The sequence below is a fragment of the Oreochromis aureus genome, linkage group 10, assembly GCF_013358895.1.
Source record: "Oreochromis aureus strain Israel breed Guangdong linkage group 10, ZZ_aureus, whole genome shotgun sequence".
In the NCBI taxonomy this organism is placed as follows: Eukaryota; Metazoa; Chordata; class Actinopteri; order Cichliformes; family Cichlidae; genus Oreochromis; species Oreochromis aureus.
Genome location: NC_052951.1, coordinates 25,881,755 through 25,904,494, shown reverse-complemented (window position 1 = coordinate 25,904,494; position 22,740 = coordinate 25,881,755). Strand labels below are relative to the sequence as shown.

Sequence of the window (22,740 nt, the reverse complement as noted above, 5' to 3'; positions counted from 1 at the left end):
TTTGATAGAAGCTAACTGGACTGGTTGAGTTTTTCTCAAAAACAAAAATATTTCAATTCCCACTAAAGAGAATTTGGTTTTCCACCGAATGTGATTTTTTAACTTGAAGTTATGTTATGAGATGGATAAAATTTACTTGAGTGTAAAATATATTTTAATCATTAAAAAAAAAAAATCACAGACCTCTCTTAAGGAACTTAACTAGATGCAGAACATAAGCATTATTTTTGCCCTTTTCCCTGCATGGTATTTTGATAACCACATGAGCGTTCCTGTCATTTTGTGATCAGCAGAGATAATTTGCATGAGACAGTGAAGACATTTGGAGTCATCATCTGGTTGCTACAATTGTAGCCAGTAGTTTATATATTTTAGTCTAGATCAAACTAATGGACCAAGCATCTTACATACTAACATGGTCAGAAAACACTGTGTTATAGTTCACACACATACATGCGATTACTCCACTCTTTCAATGACTCTAAGGCTTCCATTTAAAACACCCATTTTCTTAGAGACCACTGCATCTCTGTTACTAATGTTCTAGTTAAACTGAGGCCTATATGAATTACAGGAGAATGAGGGCAGAACAGTACAGCAAATCAAAAATGATACACACTTTGAACAAATCTTATTTTCGATTCCTTCTTTTTTGCCCACAGAGCCATGAAGGTACTTGCCTGAGTTCTTGGTAATGTACCCTCACAGTCACAGCTTGAACCCGCAGTAATGAAGCATATACACAGACACTGGTGGTGACAAATCATCCTCCTCAAACCCTGACAGCAGGGGTGAGAACGGGAGCAGTGGTTCCCTCTCTTCCTGACAGTGAACTGACACTTGTCATCACTCTGAGCCGAGATATGGAGCCCAGAACCAATCTGCTAATGCAGCTCAGTGGAATAATCGGAGCGAGCTGTAAAGTCGAGGGCAAAGCCTTATCAGTATGAGAAAGCTGTAACCGGACGCGGGTCTAATTCATCCCTTCACCTTGAGAAATGTTTTAATTCCAGTGAATTCCTGCTGCATATCATAGACTGAGAAATCTTCCAATCTCTGACGCAGTGGACTGTGGAGTGTTTATCATTCAATTTTTTTTTTTATCCCCCACTCATGCTGCTTCTGTTAATGTGTAGCCCTTTAAAATCCGATGCCCCACAGCAGGCAGGTTGGCAGAAGCGTTGGTTTTATATTGAGTGCAACCGGAAGCCCATTAATTGGCACGCCCAGTAGTTTACTTGCCAGGCCTTGTAGCAACAACCTGAGCTGAGTTCTTTCACCGCTTGGAGAAGGTCCAAATCTTCACACTGTCTCAATGTAATGTTACACCTGCACTGCAGAAACATTCCTGTTACTCGCATGATAATTCAGAGGAATATTCCTTATGTTCTGGGTTTTCTTTTCAAACACCAGGCTGCGCAGTTTGCAACAATGCCTCAGTGTGGAACAGAGAAACAAGCCAAACCAGCGACTGCTTCTTTCTATACCATAAATCCTTGCACACACACACCCCTCGTCTGAATAGAGCTCTTTTTCTTTCTCTTCCCTCTCCCGCCATGCATCTTTGAGTTATGCCATTAACTGCTACATCCTACACCACAAATTTCACCATGCACAAGCGCACACTCTGTGCAGCGATTATACCAACTGCCACGCCTCTTTTGCTGACCTACGTGGAGTCACTTTAACATTTTAAAAGAAGTGAAACTAGCAGCTGTTTTTGCTGTATTGTTTTTCAGTTCATTTACTTCACAACTGAGAATTGAATTTATAAATCATCATTTGGATGATGTCGCTCTCTATCCACTTAGCCTTAAATTATGTTTACTTACTAATTATGCTGGGACATCGTCCCACAAGACATAAAAGAAAGAAAAAAAAGCAGTAATTTCCTTTGAGAAGGTGGTGCAAGCTAATATAGATAGTTTTACTTTGATGTGTAGACCTATATGAAGGCATGTTGCCTTAGGTGACATATACAGTACTCACAACCATAATGGCACCATAATCGAGACATTAAACAATGTCTAAAGCCCCTATTTCCACTTACTGGCCAACCAGCACACCTTGCAGAGTCTATTTGGAGCGGTGATGAACACGCCTCCTGAGACAACAAAACCGTGAAAACTGGCCTCATTAATTCTAAATTAGGTTATACACGATAAGTAGGCTATTCCCAAAGTGAACTTATGTCACAAAAGTCTGTGTCTGACCTCTGTCTCTGCCTTTCTAATGCAGCTATATGTCTGATAATAGATAATAACAGTCATAATTCATTACTGACTATTGACCTCTTATCGCCATCCATTCCCAATTACTGACTACTGATCACAATCCATTCCCGGCTACTGGCTTCTGACCTCCATTTCCAAGCTATTGACTTCCAGCTTTCATTCGTCAACTGATCTCTATCCATTTCAACCCACTGATTAAATAATTCCTCGACACAGACCTCATAATTCCTCCAATATTTCCAGACTGATAACCCTCAGTGACTTGGAGGCACTGACAATGACTTTAATTAATTTGCAGCTACTGCCCTCTTTCCTTGTGTACAGCTGTTGACTTCCATCCTAGCTACCAACCGTTTTCCATCTTTACCTAGTGACCCCTTCCACTCCTCTGTAAATTCCTAGCCACTGACCTCCATCAATTCTTAGCTGCTGATCCCTCACCATTTATCTGTCCATTACTATCTAGTAACTTCAACCCATTCCTGTCTACTAACCTCCCACCATTCCTTTGTCCATTACTAGACACTCAACTGATTCTCAGCCACTGACTTCCATCCATTCCTAGCTACTGCCATCCTACCATTGCAAAGTCAACTCCTAGACTCTGACTTTTAATAGATTCTTCCAACTATTTCCAGCCACAGAACTGTGACAGCTCTATCCAAACCTAGCTGATGAGCTCTTCCATTACCTTGTACATTTTGAGCCAGACACTTCTATTAACTTGTGTCCATGGACTTTCACCATTCTTTCACTATAACTGATATCTTTCCATGTATCTGTCCATTTCTATGTAGTAACCATCCATCTATGGTTACTGGCTTCCCACCATTCATTTGTCCATTCCTAGACACTCAAATGATTCCTAGCCATTGATTTCCATCCATCCGCAGCTTTTACCTACCATTCCACTGTCAGTTCTTAGACTCAGATTTTTAAAAGATTTCCAGCTTCCAACCATTTCTAGTCACTGAACTTTGACAACCCTAGCCAAGTCTAGCTGATAAGCTCTTCCAGTACTTTATACAGTTTGAGCCAAGCATTTCTATTCATTCTTATATACATACTTCACTCATTTACACTAGCTGACCTCCTTCCATTTCTCTGTCCATTCATAGCCAGAGCCTTCTATCCATTCTTAGCTACTGAGCTCCCTACCATTAGTCAACCACCTTTATCCACCCTTTGCTGCTTCTTTCCACCTGGGTACTTAGCCTAGTCACCCTATCCTTTTCTAGTAGCACCCCACAAGTAATCTACACCAACTGCAACACACACACTCCCACTAATTGCCCACAAATGACAGCCACTGACTTCACCTTCTTAGGGACTAATCATCATAAAAGACTTAGCCACAGACCTCCACTAATTTGTAGTCATTCGGCACAATAGAATCCTGGCTGGTGAACCCACTTCCCTCCCCAGCTACTGTGTTCCACTTACCTCCACCTCTTTTGAGACACTGACCTTCAATCATTTAAACTATCTAGTTACCATTGATCTCCATCCGCCCATGCCCACTCACATTCATTCTTACACTGCTACTGACACCAAGTCAGTGTACTTCCTCATCCTGCCTTGTTGGCGAGATGCCTGCACACCCAAATAAATAAAATTTAGATCCACATTTAACAGAAGCAAGTGTTGCACAAAGTAATTATGAGTATGATTGCTGCAGGCTGTGACCTGATCTAGCTACATAGAATTGCAACATTTAATGCATCGTATCCTTCTAATTATTACGTATTTATTTTAAATGTCAATAATTTTTTTGACCTTCTGGTTTCAAATCTATAAATTGCTGTGAAGTAAACATATGTTTAAATGTAGAATGCATTAGTCATCTTTCACTGACTTTTTCCAATTTTCCTGTGAGGATAAATGGCTTCATTTTGTTGCACTTATGCCAATGAGATAAGATAGATGGGCAGGCTGTCAGTGCATGTTCCAGAGGGGGCATCTTGCCAAAGATTGCTTCTTATTCCCAAGCATTTTTGCTGGGGACAATTAGGAACATGGTGTCCTGGTACCCAGCCAACATGCTGTCTGATGCCGACTCACGGCCACTGATGTCCAATAAGACGTGATGGGGCTTGCAGAAAGAAGTTGAGCTCAAGGATGGTGTGTCTGTGGACAAGACTGATAGGGTCTGTATGGACGATATTGCTCTATATGCAGTGGATGTGATTTTGTATTCAGTAGACACAGCTTTCAGCACCAGTAGTTCACGGCTCATGGGTTCTTAGAGACCCTTGGGAAGGTCATTTGTTCACTCCAAGAGGATTGGGCAATGGTAAGAATGTAAATGTAAACATTTTCATAATGTCACCTATACAGTACTGCAATCATGATGATGAATTGTACCTGTCAATTCAGTTTCCAGTGTAGTTGTACATTTCCTTCAGTGGTAAAAGTAGTCCTGACACATTCAAGGGATTAACATAAAGTATTTATATATATCATGTATTTATTTAGAAACTTTGAATATTACACATTTTCCTTTGATAAGGCAGGTTATATGAACTCCAGAAAGATGGTGTTACTGCAAACATTCCAGCTCTCATAATGGCATACATTTACAGTGAATTCATATAATAAATGACACAGAATTTCTAGTAGGCCCACTATTATACAATATTAAGGATCAGGAGAGAGAAAGAGAGAGAGAAAAAAGACTGGCTTCAACTGAAAGCCTCTCTTGGAAGATTTCTCAATTTATTACATCTCAGAGAATACATTATAAATACTCAAAAATGAAAATACTGTATTAGCGCCAAAGATTTACGTTAAAGACACTTTAAAGGAAAAAAGAAACTATCTTATGTGCATAACTACAGCAAAAAGGTTTTGCATCCTGTCAGGCTAACTAGAGCTACCTACAGATGTCTAACAGACATTGGAGGACAGTACTTTATGCAAATATGCTAAGTCACTTGATTGAAGGAAAAATACTACAGCAAACAAATAAGCCGTTGTCTATAGCCTATGTGCAGCTTTGCACTGCCTAACAGCACCACAACATCCATTATAGACTAACTACATACTGGTAGTGTGTCAGAGGACATGCCAAGGAAGATCAGCGAGCCATTATGGTCTGTGTTATCTCACCAGCTCTCAATAATTTAAACACAACCATGTGCACATCCCGGGGAGGATTTAAAGTTTCAACATATTTGAGGTTTAAACAACATTTTAGGGCTGGGGGGGAAAGGGGAAAGAGGGAGGCCCAAAAGTCAAAGCAGGCAAATACTTTACATAGTCCCAAAAGGAATTGGCTAAATAGTGGTGTTTTAGGGAGGTGTGTGGCATCACAGCTAATCTGTGTGTCCGTGAAATGTTACCTCTAGGCCTATTCTGCTCAGTATTCTGCATTTTTTTCCTAATTCATCTACAAGCAGCAGAGATGGGTGTGGGAGTTCTTTGTGCCTTATTGCTTTTCCTGTTTATTCCACAGTCTCGTTCCCTGAAGTTGCACTAAGTTAACAGTCAAGAGAAACTGTCTCGTGCAGCGCCTGTTTGTCCTCCACCTCCACGTCCCCGCTCTCCGCGCTCTGACACGAGAGCTTCTCCTCACATCTCACTGGTCGGACGATGACGCACGGCCTCACGGGCTCCCCGCTCGCCCCGCCGCGCGCGGGGTTGCGACTGTCGCGCTCGTACTCCTCCTGCGCGCGTTGGATCTTCCTATTCCGAAGCTTCCTCTTGTGGAAGTGGAAGGTTGCCAGGGAAACGAGGACGATCCCCACGAGCACGGCCACCAGCACGAGAAGCGCGAGGGTGGAGGAGAACGGCGGAAAGAGGCTGAGCTGCTCCGCGCAGGTGCCGTTACTGGCCTGGAACCCCCCGTGACAGCGGTGCAGCGGCACCGACAGCCCCGAGGCCTCGGCGGTTCTGGCTGTCATCCGGTCCTCGTTTTCCCGGCCACTCCAAGTCTCACTGACCCCTGTACCCTTCGTGCTCTCCGGGCTCAGCGCGGTGACACCGGCCCGCGCATGTGGTTACCTGCACCGAAAAGAAGACACACGAGACCCGCTTGATCAGCTCCAGAGCAGGCAGAACATTAGAAACCCGCCCACCAGTTTCCCCATTAGCAGGTCCAGGCTACATTAACAAAACCAAACCGAGACAATTAAGATGGCAAGTGCGCACTGAATCACAGTGTTAGATGAAATGTGCCAACTCCTAACAGATAATACGCCCAGGTCAGGTTGAAAATAAATGAATGAATTAAATTCGGACGTTGCTTTGAATATAAGGCACAGCAGAAGTCGGGACAATACATCAGCTATTGTAATGTGTAGGCCTACAAGATAAAGCCCCAACAGAAGCCCTTTTCTGCGCTCCACGCAGCAGCGTTTTAGGATAAGAATGTCAGCTTTACGCAGAGTATAATAATCTGCATCAGCTCAGGCAGGTAGGCTATATTTAAACAGGCGGAGGAAAAATGCTGGAGTCTTACCTGATGAAACAGTCAGTGCGGGAAGCGGTCCGTGAGTGGCGAGCCGATGTGTGTAAATGGGAAAACTGGATCGCGGTGACGCATTTCATACAATGTGATGCTGTTGCTGCTGCTGCTGCTGCTGAGCTCCGATCATTCAAGACGCTTTGATTGCCGCAATCCGCTCAGTCTGCATCTAGGACGGCGCTTTCCCCCAGCTAAATATCTCAGGTAGAGAGGGAAACTCCCTCACTATGCATCAAAGTGGGCTTTTCAAAAATGCGATTAGAATAGAGCTGTGTCTGGTTTTCCTGGAAAAGCGTCCCTCCTCCTCCAGCCGTCCGCTGCTCCACTCAGCATCTGAATGAAGAGCTGCAGCTGCATTAAAGGTCTCCTATACCAGTCAGCTGGCAGGGTTGTTTTTTTTTTCCTTCTTCACCCTGAGATGTAATTTATGTATTAACATGACCTCGGTGCGTGCGCTTCATTCCAATCAGCAAACTAATAAACACTAATCATCCTGGTGACTAAACAAGGAAAATTAGTTATCAGTGGCATTCCTGAGGGTGTGGTCAGTCAAATGCTGCAAACCTGCATGCTATGAAGATTTTAAGCTTCATTATAATAACAGAAATTGCATTCATTTGTAGGTCTGTGCATGCTGTCTGGATTTCATTTGCTTCTAAAGTTGCTAGAAAGCTCCACACCTACACTTGTTACCAGAGACATTATGGGATTTGTGCTCGGAGAACATCGCTTTGCATTTATCACAGATCTACAGCTGAAAATCGGTTTAACTCTTCATTAAATCAAGCCGTCGCAGGTGTAACTCTGCTAAGTAAACACTTCGGAAATCAATATCTGCTTCAGTGTGTGGGTTCTGGGGCAAATACATGATCTTCACACTGCTGAAGTTTTATATCAGCCTAGAACAGCCAGATACAGTTAAATCTAAATATGGATTGCAGGTTTTGGTGGTGAAGGACCAAAATTCCACTGAACTGTTTCTTTGCTTTTGTCCTTCACAGAGAAACTTGTCAACTCCACAGAAATGTAAGAAAAGTTCTAAATGGAGATTTAATTGTTTTTTAAAAAATCTGCATAAGCCAACATTTTATCCTCTTTGAAATAGTGTAGATATGTCATATTTCATATCTGCAGGTGTAAGTGTGTGGCAGGCAGCGCTGTGGTTGCAAAAACGCAGGACTCGGTAACACAGAACTGAACTAAAAATCACAGCTTTAATGCTGAAAAAAGGGGCGACAAAAGGTAAAAGCCCCAACTAAACAGACACAAAATATAAAATAAACTGACTGACAGGAAGAAAAACAGACAGCCAGAACCACTGCTTACAATGAAGGCAAACACAGTGGAGAACAGAGGAATGCAGACAATATATGAACATGAAGGATAACAAGGGAACAGGCCTGAGGTGGGGGAACACAACTGACATTATCAGATTGACGAGACAGAGGAAGCAAAACTGAACACAAGACGGAGACTATCAAAGTAAAACTGGAACGAAAACCGAGACACAGACTAAGACATTTGAACTTGACACTAGGACTGGGAGTAACCCAACGAGGGGAAATAACAGACTGGGGAGACAGAAGGGAACATAAAACATGGGACAAGAGATAAACAAGCATGAAGACAAGATCGATTAAACGTGGAACACAGGGGAGACATGGAAACAGAAACCTGAAGACTAGATGACAAAACTAAGACCACAATATAGAAATACTACACAACGCAGAAACACAACAATGAGAACCAAAACCAGGAACATCAAAGGAACTTTAGAATATTAAATAATCCAGAATCAAATTGTCCAAATACATAAACCTTGGGTCACAAATCCAGGACCATGACAGAGATTCAAATCATGGCTTTCCAGCTGACATATCTGTAGCAACTATGTGATGCTATCATGTCAACATGGAGCAAAATCTCAGAGGAAGGTTTCCAGCACCTTGTTGAATCTGTGCCATGAAAAGTAAAGGCAGAATCTGACTGGTACTAGCAAGGCCTACCTAATACAGTGTCCAGTCAGTGTACAAGTAAGCACATTTAAAGTCCCCCTAATCAATAACAAAAAGTGCCCCTCAGTGTCACAAATACATAAAACGTTTCCCCTGGTGGCCTTCATGTGGACTATAAGAGTAATTTACGATAAAGTAATATAATTTTTGTAATTTTTTTTGCAAGTTTTTCACCATAAAAGTGACTACCGAGTGTATTTCTTTGTGGATTTTTTTTTGTGCAATTAGGATCATAATTATCCTGATGAAAGTTCACTTTCTGGTTCAGCTTTAATTTGATACAGATATAATCTCATTATGCTCAAGCAGAATTTGTAGTTCAATCAGAGACTTACACTTTTCCAGTTCTGGTTTTCTCCAGCTCTCATAATGGGCTTCTTAATGGCTCGCCTCCCACGACAATAAAATCTGTGCACAGTCTTTCTGATTGAGATACCTGCACATCCTGTGAAGACATTTAGGATTGCTCATCACTTCTGGTAGATTCTTCTTGCCGTTTACGTGCTATTAGACAATCATTTGAAATATACCTCACTTGGTTGAATGATTTATCCATAAAGACACCCACAGCTCATTTTTTCTGGAGGTTATTGATAAAAGCAAACGTGTAGTAGACTGTGGACCAACTCTTGAACCTTTGATTCAGACTTAAACATCAGGCTTTTTTGTTCAGTCTTATCTATGTAATAACTCATTTACATTATGACAAAAAAAACCAAACATTTTGCTGATTTTTGACACCTTCTACTACTGTTTCATAGAAATTCAGGTGTTTATTAGTTCAAATATATTTTTATTTTTTTCACATGACTGTAGAAACAGTTTACAAAAAAAGCCTCTAATTGAAATCACGACCGAGATAAGCTCAACTCCCTGACTGGAAGATTACTGCAGGCATTGTGACACAAACTCCAAATATAGAAGTGTGGGTGAAGGAGAAGTGAGGAGACGCTTCTACAATGAGGACACCTCGACCTACTGAGACTTTAAAGCATTGTGAAAATATGCCATATGCCACTAATACTGCTTTCTCATGCAAACAGTGGGCTTCTGTTTTATTTCATGATGAGCGTAGTCCCATTTTTCTTTTGTTTCGTAACGCTGATAATCTGCAACCTTGTATTTCAGCTTGAGGGTTTGAGTTCATAGTGTGAAAAGTGGTAATTTATGCACAGTAAACATTATGCTGTCTATTTGTGAGGTTTAACAGGCAATAAACTTCACACCCGCACTGTGTTGCTAGACTGTTGTCATTCAAATGAATGAGAGGGCTTCACTTTTTCACACTGTTCTCAAATTGGTGTGAACACAGCTTTAAAAGTCACTCAGCCTTTGCTACAATATCATTGCCAGCCTGGTACATTATTTTGCAATGTAATCACCATATGTCTGCTGTTCAACTCAAAGGCAGGGAGAGGAACGATGAAATGATTGCTGGAATGATTAAAAAAAATAATAAGAAGCAGGAGCTGCTGTGCAGCCCTTTGGTGTTCATTAACCTTTGAGGTGCTGGATCAGTTACTCAAACTGGATTCGAGGCCTCAGATTACATCTGTGCCGTCAGAGTGTTGCAGACTGCTTTATTAAGGATGCTAATAACGTCAACAGGATGCCCCATAGGGGAAATGAAATGTTTTATTATTTATAAAGGGAACCTTTATTAATATTTTCCAGCTCCATATTTATTCCTGAATTCTACTGGTGTAGCCGTGCATGTTTGACACAATTTTAAATAATCTGTATTTATATAATTCAAAGCCTTCATCCAACTCATCATTGTCCCCTCTGTTAGAGGAGCTGTTGTTACTTCTTTTTAGACAGCTTTCTTCTGATTGGCTGCTTCTTGCAAAGAGAAGGTTTGAACTGCAGGTGGGTGGGGCTTCTGTGCTCACAGCTGGAGCTTTGAGTGAAATAACCATATTAGGTATGTTTTTTTAAAACATTTTTTGCCTTTATTAGTGAAGATTAGACAGGGAAGTGGGGGGACAAAGCAGGGAAGATGCACAGCAAAGGGCAGCAGGTCAGACTTGAACCTGGGCCACTGTGGCATATGCTCAACCAGTGAGCTAAAGTGACACCCCATATTAACTATATTTCTTCTCATTAATATGATACAGAGCCAAGTGTAGCAAACTCTGCCTGAAACTGAGCAATTAGAGTGCAAAGGTTACTTATACATAAGCTGAACTCATTATTTGAATCTTCAGTCATGTTTCAAGAGCATCCACCATTTTAGCCATATATAGGTGTGCGACAAAAGATAAGGAAAAGCGTAAAAGGAGCTTCTGTGGAGTTCAAGTGTTCTAGTTTATTGTGCCTTCATTCATCAAAGGGTTGAGAGCCATTGTTCGTGATACCTCGAGCAACACTATGGGATCCAGCTGCACCTCCCACCGCCTGGACAGAGCCAGCGTTCCTCATGTTGAGTTTTGTTGATTGTGATGGTGTCAGCTGCTGCTGACTCAGCACGTCGTAGAGCAACACAGTAACCAGGTGATCGATTCTGTCAATAGACAGGATCGGCAATATTTGCCAGGTCTGTAAAACTATGGGTTGCCGCAAATAAGTGCTGTTGTAGTTTTGGAATTTCTAACTAGTTTTTACTTTTATTTCACTTTGACTATATGTTTTTAATTCAGTTTAGTTTCCAGGGTGGATTTTCTTCTTTACGTTTAGTTTTTATTGTTTGAAAACATTTAATTTTTTATTATTTTCATTTTTATTTTTGATCTTTTTATTTTTAATGTATGAAGGGCATATCTCAGAGGAAAGATGAATGTTTTAGCACTGGAATTACAATAACTTACTAATTAGTAATTACTTAATTAGTTTGGTACAGTATGAATGGCCATGGGGGAGGTCTTTATTAACAGGAAAAGCTATAAAACCTATGACGATACACTTAAACGTCCAAAATGTATGTCCTTCTTTAGAATTTACAAAGCTGACCAGTGGGCCAGATTTGAATCATTTCAGCCTCCTCGGGCATGTTTGACACTCCTGTTGTAAGTGAATCTAAGCAGCCAATGAGCCCGCTGGGAAAAGCAAAACATAAGCTAGAAGTCTCTAAAAAGAAACTCCACGAATAAAGGACAGTTTTAATTCTGAGTCCATGTTCACTGGAGACTTGTTTGGTTTCACTTACTTTTAAAGCGCTGGCCTCATTTGAGAAGACATATGATTTAAATTCACGTATTTAAAATTAAATTGTTCTGAATTGAATAGAGCTAATCTGTTTGGGTTCATTATTGTAGCCACAGTAGCCACAGGGTTTCCACACTGGAATTAAACTTCAGTACAAGAGATTCTGAATTGCCCAGTATGAATGTAAATCATTGTCATATTACACAGCCTATGAAACAATAAGAGCATCAACAGGAAATTGCTGTGCTTAGAGCCAACAAGTGGGTGGCCGAGACCCATGTGTCTGCTAATCGCAGAGTTGGCTGCATGTACGTTCCTCTGAAACACTTTGAAGAACCTATTAAAGGTTAAATGATGCTCTACATGTGCAGACTACTTGCTATTTTAGTCCTATACAGCCTTGGGTAGAGGTGAGCTAGAGGTGTGAGTCTTCTCTCTTCTGATGTCCCCCACAAAGTTGGTTATTTTCAGACACTTAAGCCCACACCTCTCTGAAACTCAACCACAGCAGCTGTATTGAAAGCATTGGTCTCTGCATACTATAAGAGCAGAGTAATCTGAGATATTAAGTAGAAATTAGTGTGTTATAACTGCACAGCTGTCACTGCTTAATGTGACTTTTAATAATCTCCAAAGTTCTCAGAAACCCCTTGAAAGAAGGGAAAACATGTTAACATCATTTAACATCAATGTGATGGGGTTTCTATATCTACTCACAGGTTGTGGTGGCTATGTGGATTAGAGGCGTGGCTTATTTAGAGTGATGTTTGTCACCTGGGTTAATTGCTCAACTGAGGACCTTTGCAATCAGTCTCCATTGGATTCATTGGACACTGATTTGTCGTTTGGTTTACTTTATGCTTTGATTTTTATTTTTTATTTTGCACTGATCACAGATCCACCCATCCACACACATTACTGATGAGCTGATGGCATATTTCACATTTTCCTTTTAAAATAAATGTATTTTTCACAAGTCATAAGTCATTTTCTTTCGAGGGTTCTGACAACATTATACTTTTTTTTGAAGAAATACTCACTAAAGTTTGACAAGCATAAAAGCAAAAGAGCTGGGTATGAATATGAGAACAAATGGGTTTCATATCCATGTCCCGATATTTTTTTATCATTAATCACGATGAAGCTTCGGGGTGTTTTTTACACTGTAAAGGCTCATCAGCGATTTATCGGAGAGTTAGCACCTCATCAGAAATATAGGATTTGAAATGCTTCTGAAAAGCCATAAATCTTTTGTTCTGAAATTAAATTATCCATCCATCCATCCATCCTCATCCGCTTTATCCGAGATCGGGTCGCGGGGGCAGCAGCCTAAGCAGAGAAGCCCAGACCTCCCTCTCCCCAGCCACCTCCTCCAGCTCATCCGGGGGAACACCAAGGCGTTCCCAGGCCAGCCGAGAGATATAATCTCTCCAGCGCGTCCTGGGTCTGCCCCGGGGCCTCCTCCCGGTGGGACAAATTAACTTTCTGGATTTAATAAATAAAGCAGATGTTCCCGATGGTTTGGAAACTTGCTTACAGGCTTTAAGAGTCTTAAACAAGCAGCAGAGAGGTGCAAGGAAAATTGAGGATATAACGGTAGTTGCATGGTGGTTGGCACTGTTGCTGCATAGCAAGAAGGTCCTGCGTTCAATTCCACCATTAGGCCGGGGTGTTTCTGTGTGGAGTTTGCACGTTCTCCCCATGTTTGTATGGGTTTCCCCCGGGCACTCGGGCTTCCTCCCACTATCCAAAGACATGCAGTTTGTGGGGATAGGTTAATTGATTAATCTAAATTGCCCATAGGTGCGAATGGTTGTCTGTCTCTGTGTGTTAGCCCGGCGACCTGTCCGGGGTGTACCCTGCCTTTTGCCCTATGACACCTGGGATAGGCTCCAGAGCCCCCCGCAACCCTCAAAAGGAGAAGTGGATGGATGGATAATGGCAGTGTTGTTTCAAGATGTTTTGCACCTCAAGTCAAGTAGTCCCCATGCAGCTTGGGATATAAAACAGAGATAAGTGGCAACAAAAGCAGAAAGCAACATTTAGTAAGATTAAGGTCCATGTGATTTTCTTTTAATATGCATTCGTACCACAAAGTGTTGAAGATTCTCACGGTAATTTCCCAGTTGCACTCGTGGACATGCTCCATCACCGTCGGGGCTCCATGAAAAATGAATGGCCTCGGAGGGAGTGAGGGTCCCTGGATGATGAACTCACAGTAGATGAGTGCATACTGAAAGATTAATGCAGCTATTCAGGCACAGTTTAAAGCATGGCATATGTTTGTGGGCTGGTAAATGGAGAGTGATTACAGCGCTTATTTTAATATTCATACAGGTCCTCTCCTCTCAGCTGTCTAGGTCAAGCTGACCGAATCTAAAAAGGGAATCCTGGAGTAGAAGAGTAGAAAAAGGGTCTCTTTTCAAATACAAAGTGTCATGTAGTCACATCCAAGGCAGAAATATTTACACCTGCTCACTCGGGGGTGGTGCAAAACACTCAGCATTGCCTTGGCTTTGTCTTTTATGTGCCTTTGTTATCTCGTGATGAATCATAAGGATGGAGATTACGGTGCACACATTCAGACCGTCTCTCTTAGAAGCCTTTGGTTTTCCCTCAGTTGTACACACAAAAAGAGGTTGTGTGATGGATGAAAAGAGAGCTCCAGAGAGAAGTTTAAACCCTGTCCAATTTCACACCTCTGCACACTGTATGCTGTCAGCCCCTATGCCAAACAGCAGTCGGTTTAGCAGGGTTTTTTCACTGCCCGCTGAGGCTGGAAATGAGGCTGATGAGAGAATGAACTACAACAGCGAGCTTGTGAGCCATAAAACCACAACAATGGGATGATGGTGAGATGCTCCGTGCCACAGAGTAGAAGTGCAGAGTTGGTGACGGTTCTTTATGGCAGCTATTCTTTAAGTTAATAATACTGAGTCACAATTTGAAGTCTGAAAAGGAAGACTACTCAAACCTTTAATCATGAGATGAAGTATTTTGTGATTCTTAAGACATCTGATAGCCACTAGAACATCTTACTTCCAAGTATTCATTTTTGCATTTCCTGGTCAAAAAGCCTCCGATAAAGGAAGCCTGTGGCTTTGTTTTTTTAGTCTTTCAAATTGACAAAATTTAATTAAATATTTTATGGTTATTGGATAATCAAACTACAACAATGAAAAAAGGTTTATTAATTTATTAGAAACTTTGGTGATCCATATGGAGCCCACCCAGGGGGCTCACATTTTAGGAAACAGCTACAGATTTGTAATGGTGAGGAACACTGTTTGTTGCTCAGGGAAAGGCCACCTCCCTGAGCCTGGTTCTGTCTTCCCGCTCTCACGGTTTGGGGGTGAAGGGAAAGACAGGAAAAGACACACTGTGGAGGAGAGCCAGAGATTAATATTAACTAATTATCCAATACAGAGTGATGTCTAATCATCATTCTGCATTTAGATGGGTACACTGTGCTCATAAAGGCATGGACAGGAGGGTCAGCAACAATACTCAGGCAGGCTGTGGAGTTTAAATGATGCCAAGTTGGTACTAAGGAGCCCAAAAGTGTGCCAAGAAAATATCCCCCGCACCATTACACCAGCAGCAGCAGCCTGAACCACTGATACAAGGCAGCATGGATCCATGCTTTCTTTCAAAGGCTTACATAGATACTTACCATACCACCTGAATGTCACAGCAGAAATCAGGACTCATCAGACCAGGCAACTTTTCCAAACTTCTATTGTCCAATTTTGGTGAGACTGAGCAAATTGTTGCCTCAATTTCCTGTTCTTAGCTGGCTGAAGTGTGGTCTTAACAATTGTTCTGCATGTCTATATTATAACAAGGGGTTAATGTCTGGCCACTCTTCTCTGACATCATCAAGCATTTTTACCCAGAGATCTACTGCCCACTGGACATTGTCTCTTTTTCGGGCCATTCTCTGTAGTCCTGGAGTTGACACACTCAGACGTCAATCATTTTTCTTCCCGATTCTGATGTTCACTTTGAACTTCAGCATGTCGTCCTGACCTTGTCTAATTGCTCGGTTGCACCCAGTTACAGCTATGTGATTGGCTGATTAGACAGACGTCCCTAAAAAGTGTCAGGTGAGTGTACATTCACCTTTCTTTCCAGCTACCTGTGTGGCCGCTCCTTTCTGCAGGTATTGGGAGAGGAGATGTGATTTGCCCACAATCAGCACTGGCAACACTGGACCCAGTGTACCGGTGTTCTATGAAAGCCCGTAGAGTTCAGTTGTGGGTGATTCTAATCCTTGAGACACCCTTTTGGAGTTTTGCTGCTGTCTGGTTTGTTTTCTTATACAACACTGCACTCATATCACTTACAGCATTAACCACACTGACCACACACATCATTGTTAGCTTAAATTCCTCATTAACTATTAACTGTCATTTTGTGTGTGCATCTCGCTTCTTCTCACGGCCATGTCGCTCGGTTTGTGACACTCTCTCTTTACTTTTATCTCCGGTGTCTATCACTACAATCTTGTGTCCCTGTAGCTGCCAAATGCTCTTAAGTTCAGATGCTTGCTGTGTTTATCTGGGAGTTTATAGCCCTTTTATTTTAAATGCCAGACTAAATAATCTGAAACAAAGGTCGACGGGAGAAGAGGCAGTGAATCAAAAGAGAAAAGACGAGGACTGATTGAAACAATTGTCTCATTCTCAGTGGGTTTGATGCAGCAAGCAACAATATATATTGTGACTGACTTTTAATGTAAAAATTATTGCAATTTTAAATATTTAATATTGAGCTCTCTGCAGTTCTTTTACAAAAAAATACCAGCAATAACTAGAGGACATCATCATCTAAAGACTGAGAAAGATTTGATTTTGCAAATGAAATAAATGAATTTATCTTGGATGTGATAAAAACTGGCAAGTACTCTAGATTCTTGTTTATTTAATTATATCATGACACTTAGGTTTCAAATTTATTGTAAAACACCTTTTTATTGGTTTTATTTCTTTTATTTTCTTCAACCAGTCTGCATTAACCTTACAGGAGTTCCTCTGTGAATTTACCATGCACCTGTGCGACTCGCAATAAAATGCTTTTACAGCCAGAAAACCCAAACACTGGCTCAAACTACATTTTTCTGTTTCTTAATGACACTGTACCTCATTTTCCTGCCTATTATTCAGCCACATTATTCTCTTTCACTGCAGCCCGTGTTAATCAGAAATACCAACTGTAATGAGAAAAGTTTGTGGGCCCGAATACTAACCACACATCGATGTCCAGTCAGTGTTTGTGCGTTTGTGTGCGTGTGTGAGAGACGTTATAAGTCTTTATATGAGGGAGCTGATATCTTTAAAGCTGCAGGCCATCTCTGGGCAGGAGCGGTCCTCTTGTTATTCCCTCCACGCGTGCACAACTGCTTTCTCTGCAAGTCTCTGTCAGCAGAATTTCTAATGAATTGCACAAAAGCCAGTTTACTATGCCTGCACTCATGCATGCGCGCACACAAACACAAACAGACACAGGCCAACTTTCTTTTTGTGCACAACAGAAATGGCTTTGGGAAAGAATGAATGAGGCTCTCATGCACACAGAAGGGAAATATCATGCATAAGTAGTTTTTTCGCCCCTTGAAAAAAAAAAAAAAGATCCTGTCACCACACATTAGCATGTAGCAAAGAAGAACTTCACATCTTTTTGGAACTGTCCTGGTTTATTGCGTGCAGTCTTTATTGGATAGTATTGGTAGTGGTGGAGACAGGAAGCATATTTTTCCTGGAGAATGAAGATGCATATTGACTTTTTACATGCTTTAGGGCTATGTGAATCATGGCTAGCTAAAACAAAATGAATCATTACTATGGTGGCTGCTTGGGCACAATACCATGAACACTTGCGCAATCTGTTTCTTTTTACAGCTGGTGTGGAGACGATATGCAGTATAATCACTAACTGTTTTCTTAAAATAATGAACATATGTGAGGATGTCAAAAATAGATATATGCAGGTGTTGTGCTTCAGAAATCTGTTTACCCATATTTGTCAATCCTAAGTATCCGTTCTTCTTAACAGGCTCCTATCTTTACATTATACAGCCATATGAAGAAGAAAGTTTCACACGACTCTCTGCACTGCTTTACTTTTGTCTAGGTTGGGTCGGGCAGGAATGAATGCACCTGTGCCAGGAGGCTTGGGGGTTCTCCCTCATCAGCCACCGATCTCCTGTGTTCCTACAAGTTTGCAAGTTTAACTGCCTTCCAGTGTTTCCTAAATGCCATGAATCGGCTTTCATCTCAGGCACATTCACCTATCGTCGGTGAGTTGGTTCATTTCTTCAGGAAGTGCTCACCAGAATGATCATCACATCCTCTCACCTGGCAACACACCCTCCTCTAACCCCCATTACTGTTTCAGAGCAAACCAGTGGCACCTCAAAGTAAGCTGCCGCTCGCAGTTAAAAACCTTTTACCTTCAGGAACTGTAGGTATGGCTAGCTAAAATCTCCATGTACAAACTCACCTGGATTAACCTGCCTGTCCTCTCTCCCAGTGAAGTCTCGCTCAGTCTCCTGGAACCCTCCTCGCTGGCATCCACTCTTGTGAAACTTTTTCCTGTGAAAATAAACCTTTTGAACTGTGAAATTGCTTTTGTTGGGCCTTGTTTAAGAGTCCGCTTTTCATTACTACCATTTTAGCATTTGGCAGTATGATCAGTAACACCTTTTTTTTCAACATAAGGTGTTGTACATATGTATTTTTGAACTCCATAAACCCTAACACCTTGATTCTGTTGCTTTTCATCCATTCTGTTGTAGATTTGCTCGGGAGTCATCGTCCTGTCACATGACCCCAAATTGGGGATCCCGTGTCTGGCTTTAGCAAACAAGCTCAGCATATCAGCAAAGGAACTGCACATTATGTCCAAACATCTTCACTCCACATCTTTCCAGAGGGGATTCATCCAGAAATCTTGTGGTTTGTTCAAATGCAAAAAACTATCCAAAACTTATGGAGGTGCTCACACCTGCTGATGATCAGTTAATCAGCTGCATTTGATTAGCAGCACCTGGCTGTTGCTTACCCTCTTATTTCCTATGGAAGCAATAAGCGTGTGTTTTTTTCCCCCCAGGACTGCATTAAAACTTTCTTTTTACAAGGCTGTAGTTCTACATAAACTCATACTACCAGTGTTGAAATCCAGCATCCTGCCCAACACTTTGGAATACTTTGGATTTGACATTAATTCAGCTCCACCTGCACCAGTTGGAGCCCAAAACAGGCCTCAGTCTGATTCTTTGCTGTCAGTGTCAGTTAGTCTGCCTGTTTTTGATGCCGACTGCATTTGGGATATGTGATTCAAATAAGTGATTCATTTGTGTATAGTTGCTATAGTCATTGCTGTTACTTCAAAACAACAATAAATTAGTTCCTTAATTGGATTTGCATATTTTCTGCTTTGATTTAATAATGTAGACTATCTATATTAGATCCACTGCATTGCTAGTCGCCCCTCTCTTCATCCTGCCAAAAGCTCTTCTGTCCCCTCTTGCAATTCACCATCTTTGACAGTTCTCTCCAAATATGCCCAGTCATCCAGCGCTCAAATGACAAATCTGGTAATTGTTTTGAGGATCCAAAAGCAAGACGCATTTAGGCAGAGCAGGTGAAGTGAGGTCGTCCTGAGGCAAAGACAACTCAGACAGCAAGTGACGCCAAAAAAGAGAGCAGGCAATCAAGCAAAAATGATTTCTTATATCAACTCAGTTTTTTTTTCTTTGCAAACAAAACAAGGAGGTTTTACCCATTTTAATTCAGAGTAAAGACCCTACAGAGAAGTCCGACAATCAAACGATCCATACCAGCAGGACTTGGTGGTTGGGAGGAAGAACTCCCTTTTAATAGGAACAAGTCTGCCGGGGAACCAAGCCTGGGATAGGTTGGTTATCTGGCCTGATGGTTTGGGAGATCCTTTCTCAACAACTTTGAATTATACTTAAAACTAATGTTTTTGTTAAAGGGAGCCCGACTTGCTGATGTTTGTGTTTGGAGACTTTCAGATTTGCTGAGTTTGGCTCAGGGCTGGACTAGTGAGCACTATTACTGTGTTATTACCAACAAACACAGATAAGAATTCGAATTAGAATAGATCTTTACTGTTACAGTTACAAGATCAATGAAACACATTTTAGCAAATCTCCATTAGCAGCATGTAGATTTTTACATTGAAATTCCTTTAGAATAAAAGAAAAAAAGAGAAGAAAAAAGAGAAACCAAAAAATAGACTTAAAGTTAAAGAGGTACCTACATAGGGAATGTATGTAATAACATAAGTATCTACACAGATATGTACAAATTATATATGCCATATAAAGGAGCAGGTGCAATATAAGGAGCAATGTGATCAATGGTAGCACATATTGAGTAAGAGGTAGGACTAGAGGTAGGAAAGTTGTTGCATTATAATAAATACGGTTTATAAATAGAGGTAGGAATGTTGGTTGCATTATACTACAATAAATATGGTTTATAAATACAGTAGAAATTTTAACAGTGCAGTTAACCTTCAATCAGGGTGGAGGTAGGGTATGTTTGACAGTCTGAGGGTAAAAACCTTTACTGAGTCTGTTTGTCTTTGACCTGATTCACCTGTAGCGTTTACCAGAGGGGGGTGTCCAGGGTGCGAGGGGTCCTTGATGATGATACTGGCTTTCCGCTGAAGTCTGCCAGTATAAATGTCTCTGAGGAGGGTTAGTGAAGTGCCAACTGCCCTCACCACCTGCTGCAGTTTTCTCCAGCTTTACAAAAACTTTAAAGAGTCTTTAAGCTGAATTCAAAAGTTTTTTTTATCTTTTCATACTTGAGAAACAAAGGATATGAGAAATATGAGATATGAGATCTTAATTGTTTTAGTTAAAAAAAATTTTTATTCTCAAAACCTGTAGTTTGTGTTTTGTCCTGTTTGTCATCCTTGGTTTTTCTATGCTCCTCTCGCTCCTCTTATCCAATGACCTCTCAGCACAGAGCCTGGCTGTTCAGGAGACTGTTTCCTGTTAATAATGAGCTCTTCTTCCCCACCATTGCCAAGTGATGCTTATGGCATTGTTTGACTGTTGGTTCTGTCCTTAATCTCCCTCGAGTAACAGGATTAGTAATGTCCAATTTTGGTGATGCACCTTTTTTCATTCAATGTGCATTTATACAACACTCTGCAGTTAATCATTAGTTATTATTAAAGTCTGGCTTTTTTCCACAGGATGTCTTTTGTCCTGTCTTCATCCCCTTACCTGTGAATCGTTGCAGCAGATGGGTCCACCCCCCCCCCCCCCGAGCCTATTTCTACCAAAAAAGTGAATTTTCCCTCCCCGTTGTCATCAAGTGCTTGCTTATAGGGGGGTTGTTTGATTTTTATTATTTATTTATTTATTTATTTGGGTGGGTTCCTTTGTGTTATTGTATTACCATAGAAAGTGCCTTGAGGTGACTGTTGTTGTAAACTGGCACTATATAAATAAAATTGAATTGAAAAAAAAAATAGAAAATTATTTTCACAAATAGCAAATGTCTTAACAGTTTTAAAACAAAAGTCAAGCAAGTAAAGCAAAATCTGCACAGCTCAGCAGTTCCATCCCAGCAGGGAGCAACATTAAGGATGCAGGTGGAGAAGCTTTATTCACAGCTAAAAGGTTTAAATGGATACATTTTTTTTTACAAGAGAAAACAGAACACGAAAAAAAAAATACTGATCTCAAAACAAAGAAAAAAGAACAAACAAACCAAAAGATGACTTTTTAACCACGAGCAACAGAAATTTAACTGAAATAATCTTTTCTAAAAGACCAAAATTAAACCTAGTGACTGTAGTCAGACTTAAACCTAGTGCAGTCTCCAGGTTTAGGTAGTTGTGTCAAACTGAAAGAAAACAGGATATAGAAGCAAAACTGAGCAAGCACTTCAATAAGAAGAGATCATATTAAGGAAATGAACAGACTTTATGAAAGCACAAAGTTTGAGTAATGAACTAACTGGTAATTAGAGTGCAATGATGGCAGGAAGTAGAACATGACCGCCTGCAGTGTAAATGCTGGTGGCGGTGGCAATGGAGCAGCTGGAGAGTGACCAGGAAGAGGCGGGTCACACAAATGAGATTCTGAAAGGCAGAATGACGGACGAGCAGGGATTTAAAGTGAACAGAGGCTGATCGGCGTGCAGATGGCGGCTGAGGAAACTGTTGGACTAGAGTGATAATGACGAAATTGAGTTTGACAGAGTGGTAAAGTGTCATGTCCTGAAGACAGACAGAAGAGTGAATGCTTCTTACTCAACTTGAGATGGAGATGCGTGTTATGCAGAACACAAAGTACCTCAATGTGGATTCAGTTTTAAAACAGAAATGTATTAAAAACTTAAGGACATCTCAATCATTGTGACTGTATTTATGTATATATATTGTCTGAGTCTCTCCTTGCCCAATGTTGTCTCAGCAGTGACTGCTGTGTGTTCCCCATGGTATTCCTTATATGTGCTTTCCCTGGTTTGAGCTTAACGTTTGGTTTATCTTGGACTTTCTGTTGTTTTAGCACAACATTAAAGGCTCAATTTATTACCAGCTCACCCTATATCCTGAGTTCTGGGTGCTGCTTCCCACACAGCTAAACCTGCCTGATCCTTGATAATTTCTTATGTTAACAAAATAAATACATTCAATACACTGCATACTTGACAACTGGATATTGTACTGGTAAAGTGTAAATACAACATAATACATAAACTTAAATTCAAACACTGATCTATAATATATAATAGTCTGATCACATAAAGTCCCTGGACCGAAAATGGGACAGATGAGGGGGTCACATATGACAACAGCAGGGGTACACCCACATCTTCCATGCCCATCTCCT

The 22,740-nt window shown here is 41.0% G+C and overlaps 1 protein-coding gene across 1 annotated transcript; it reads right to left on the bottom strand.

Annotated features, from left to right (window-relative positions):
• Positions 1-4,714: 4,714 nt before the first annotated feature.
• LOC116319048 (uncharacterized protein C11orf87 homolog) lies at positions 4,715-7,011 on the bottom strand. The gene is made up of 2 exons (XM_031738274.2): positions 6,694-7,011; positions 4,715-6,236 (listed from the first exon to the last, which is right to left on the bottom strand). Exon 2 carries the CDS (start codon positions 6,134-6,136, stop codon positions 5,714-5,716), a length of 423 nt encoding a protein of 140 aa, XP_031594134.1. The 5' UTR covers positions 6,137-6,236; positions 6,694-7,011; the 3' UTR covers positions 4,715-5,713.
• Positions 7,012-22,740: the final 15,729 nt, after the last annotated feature.

What these genes read in the sequence shown, in the direction of transcription:
- LOC116319048 (XM_031738274.2), bottom strand. Translation starts at nt 6,136, where the DNA reads ATGACAGCCAGAACCGCCGAGGCCTCGGGGCTGTCGGTGCCGCTGCAC.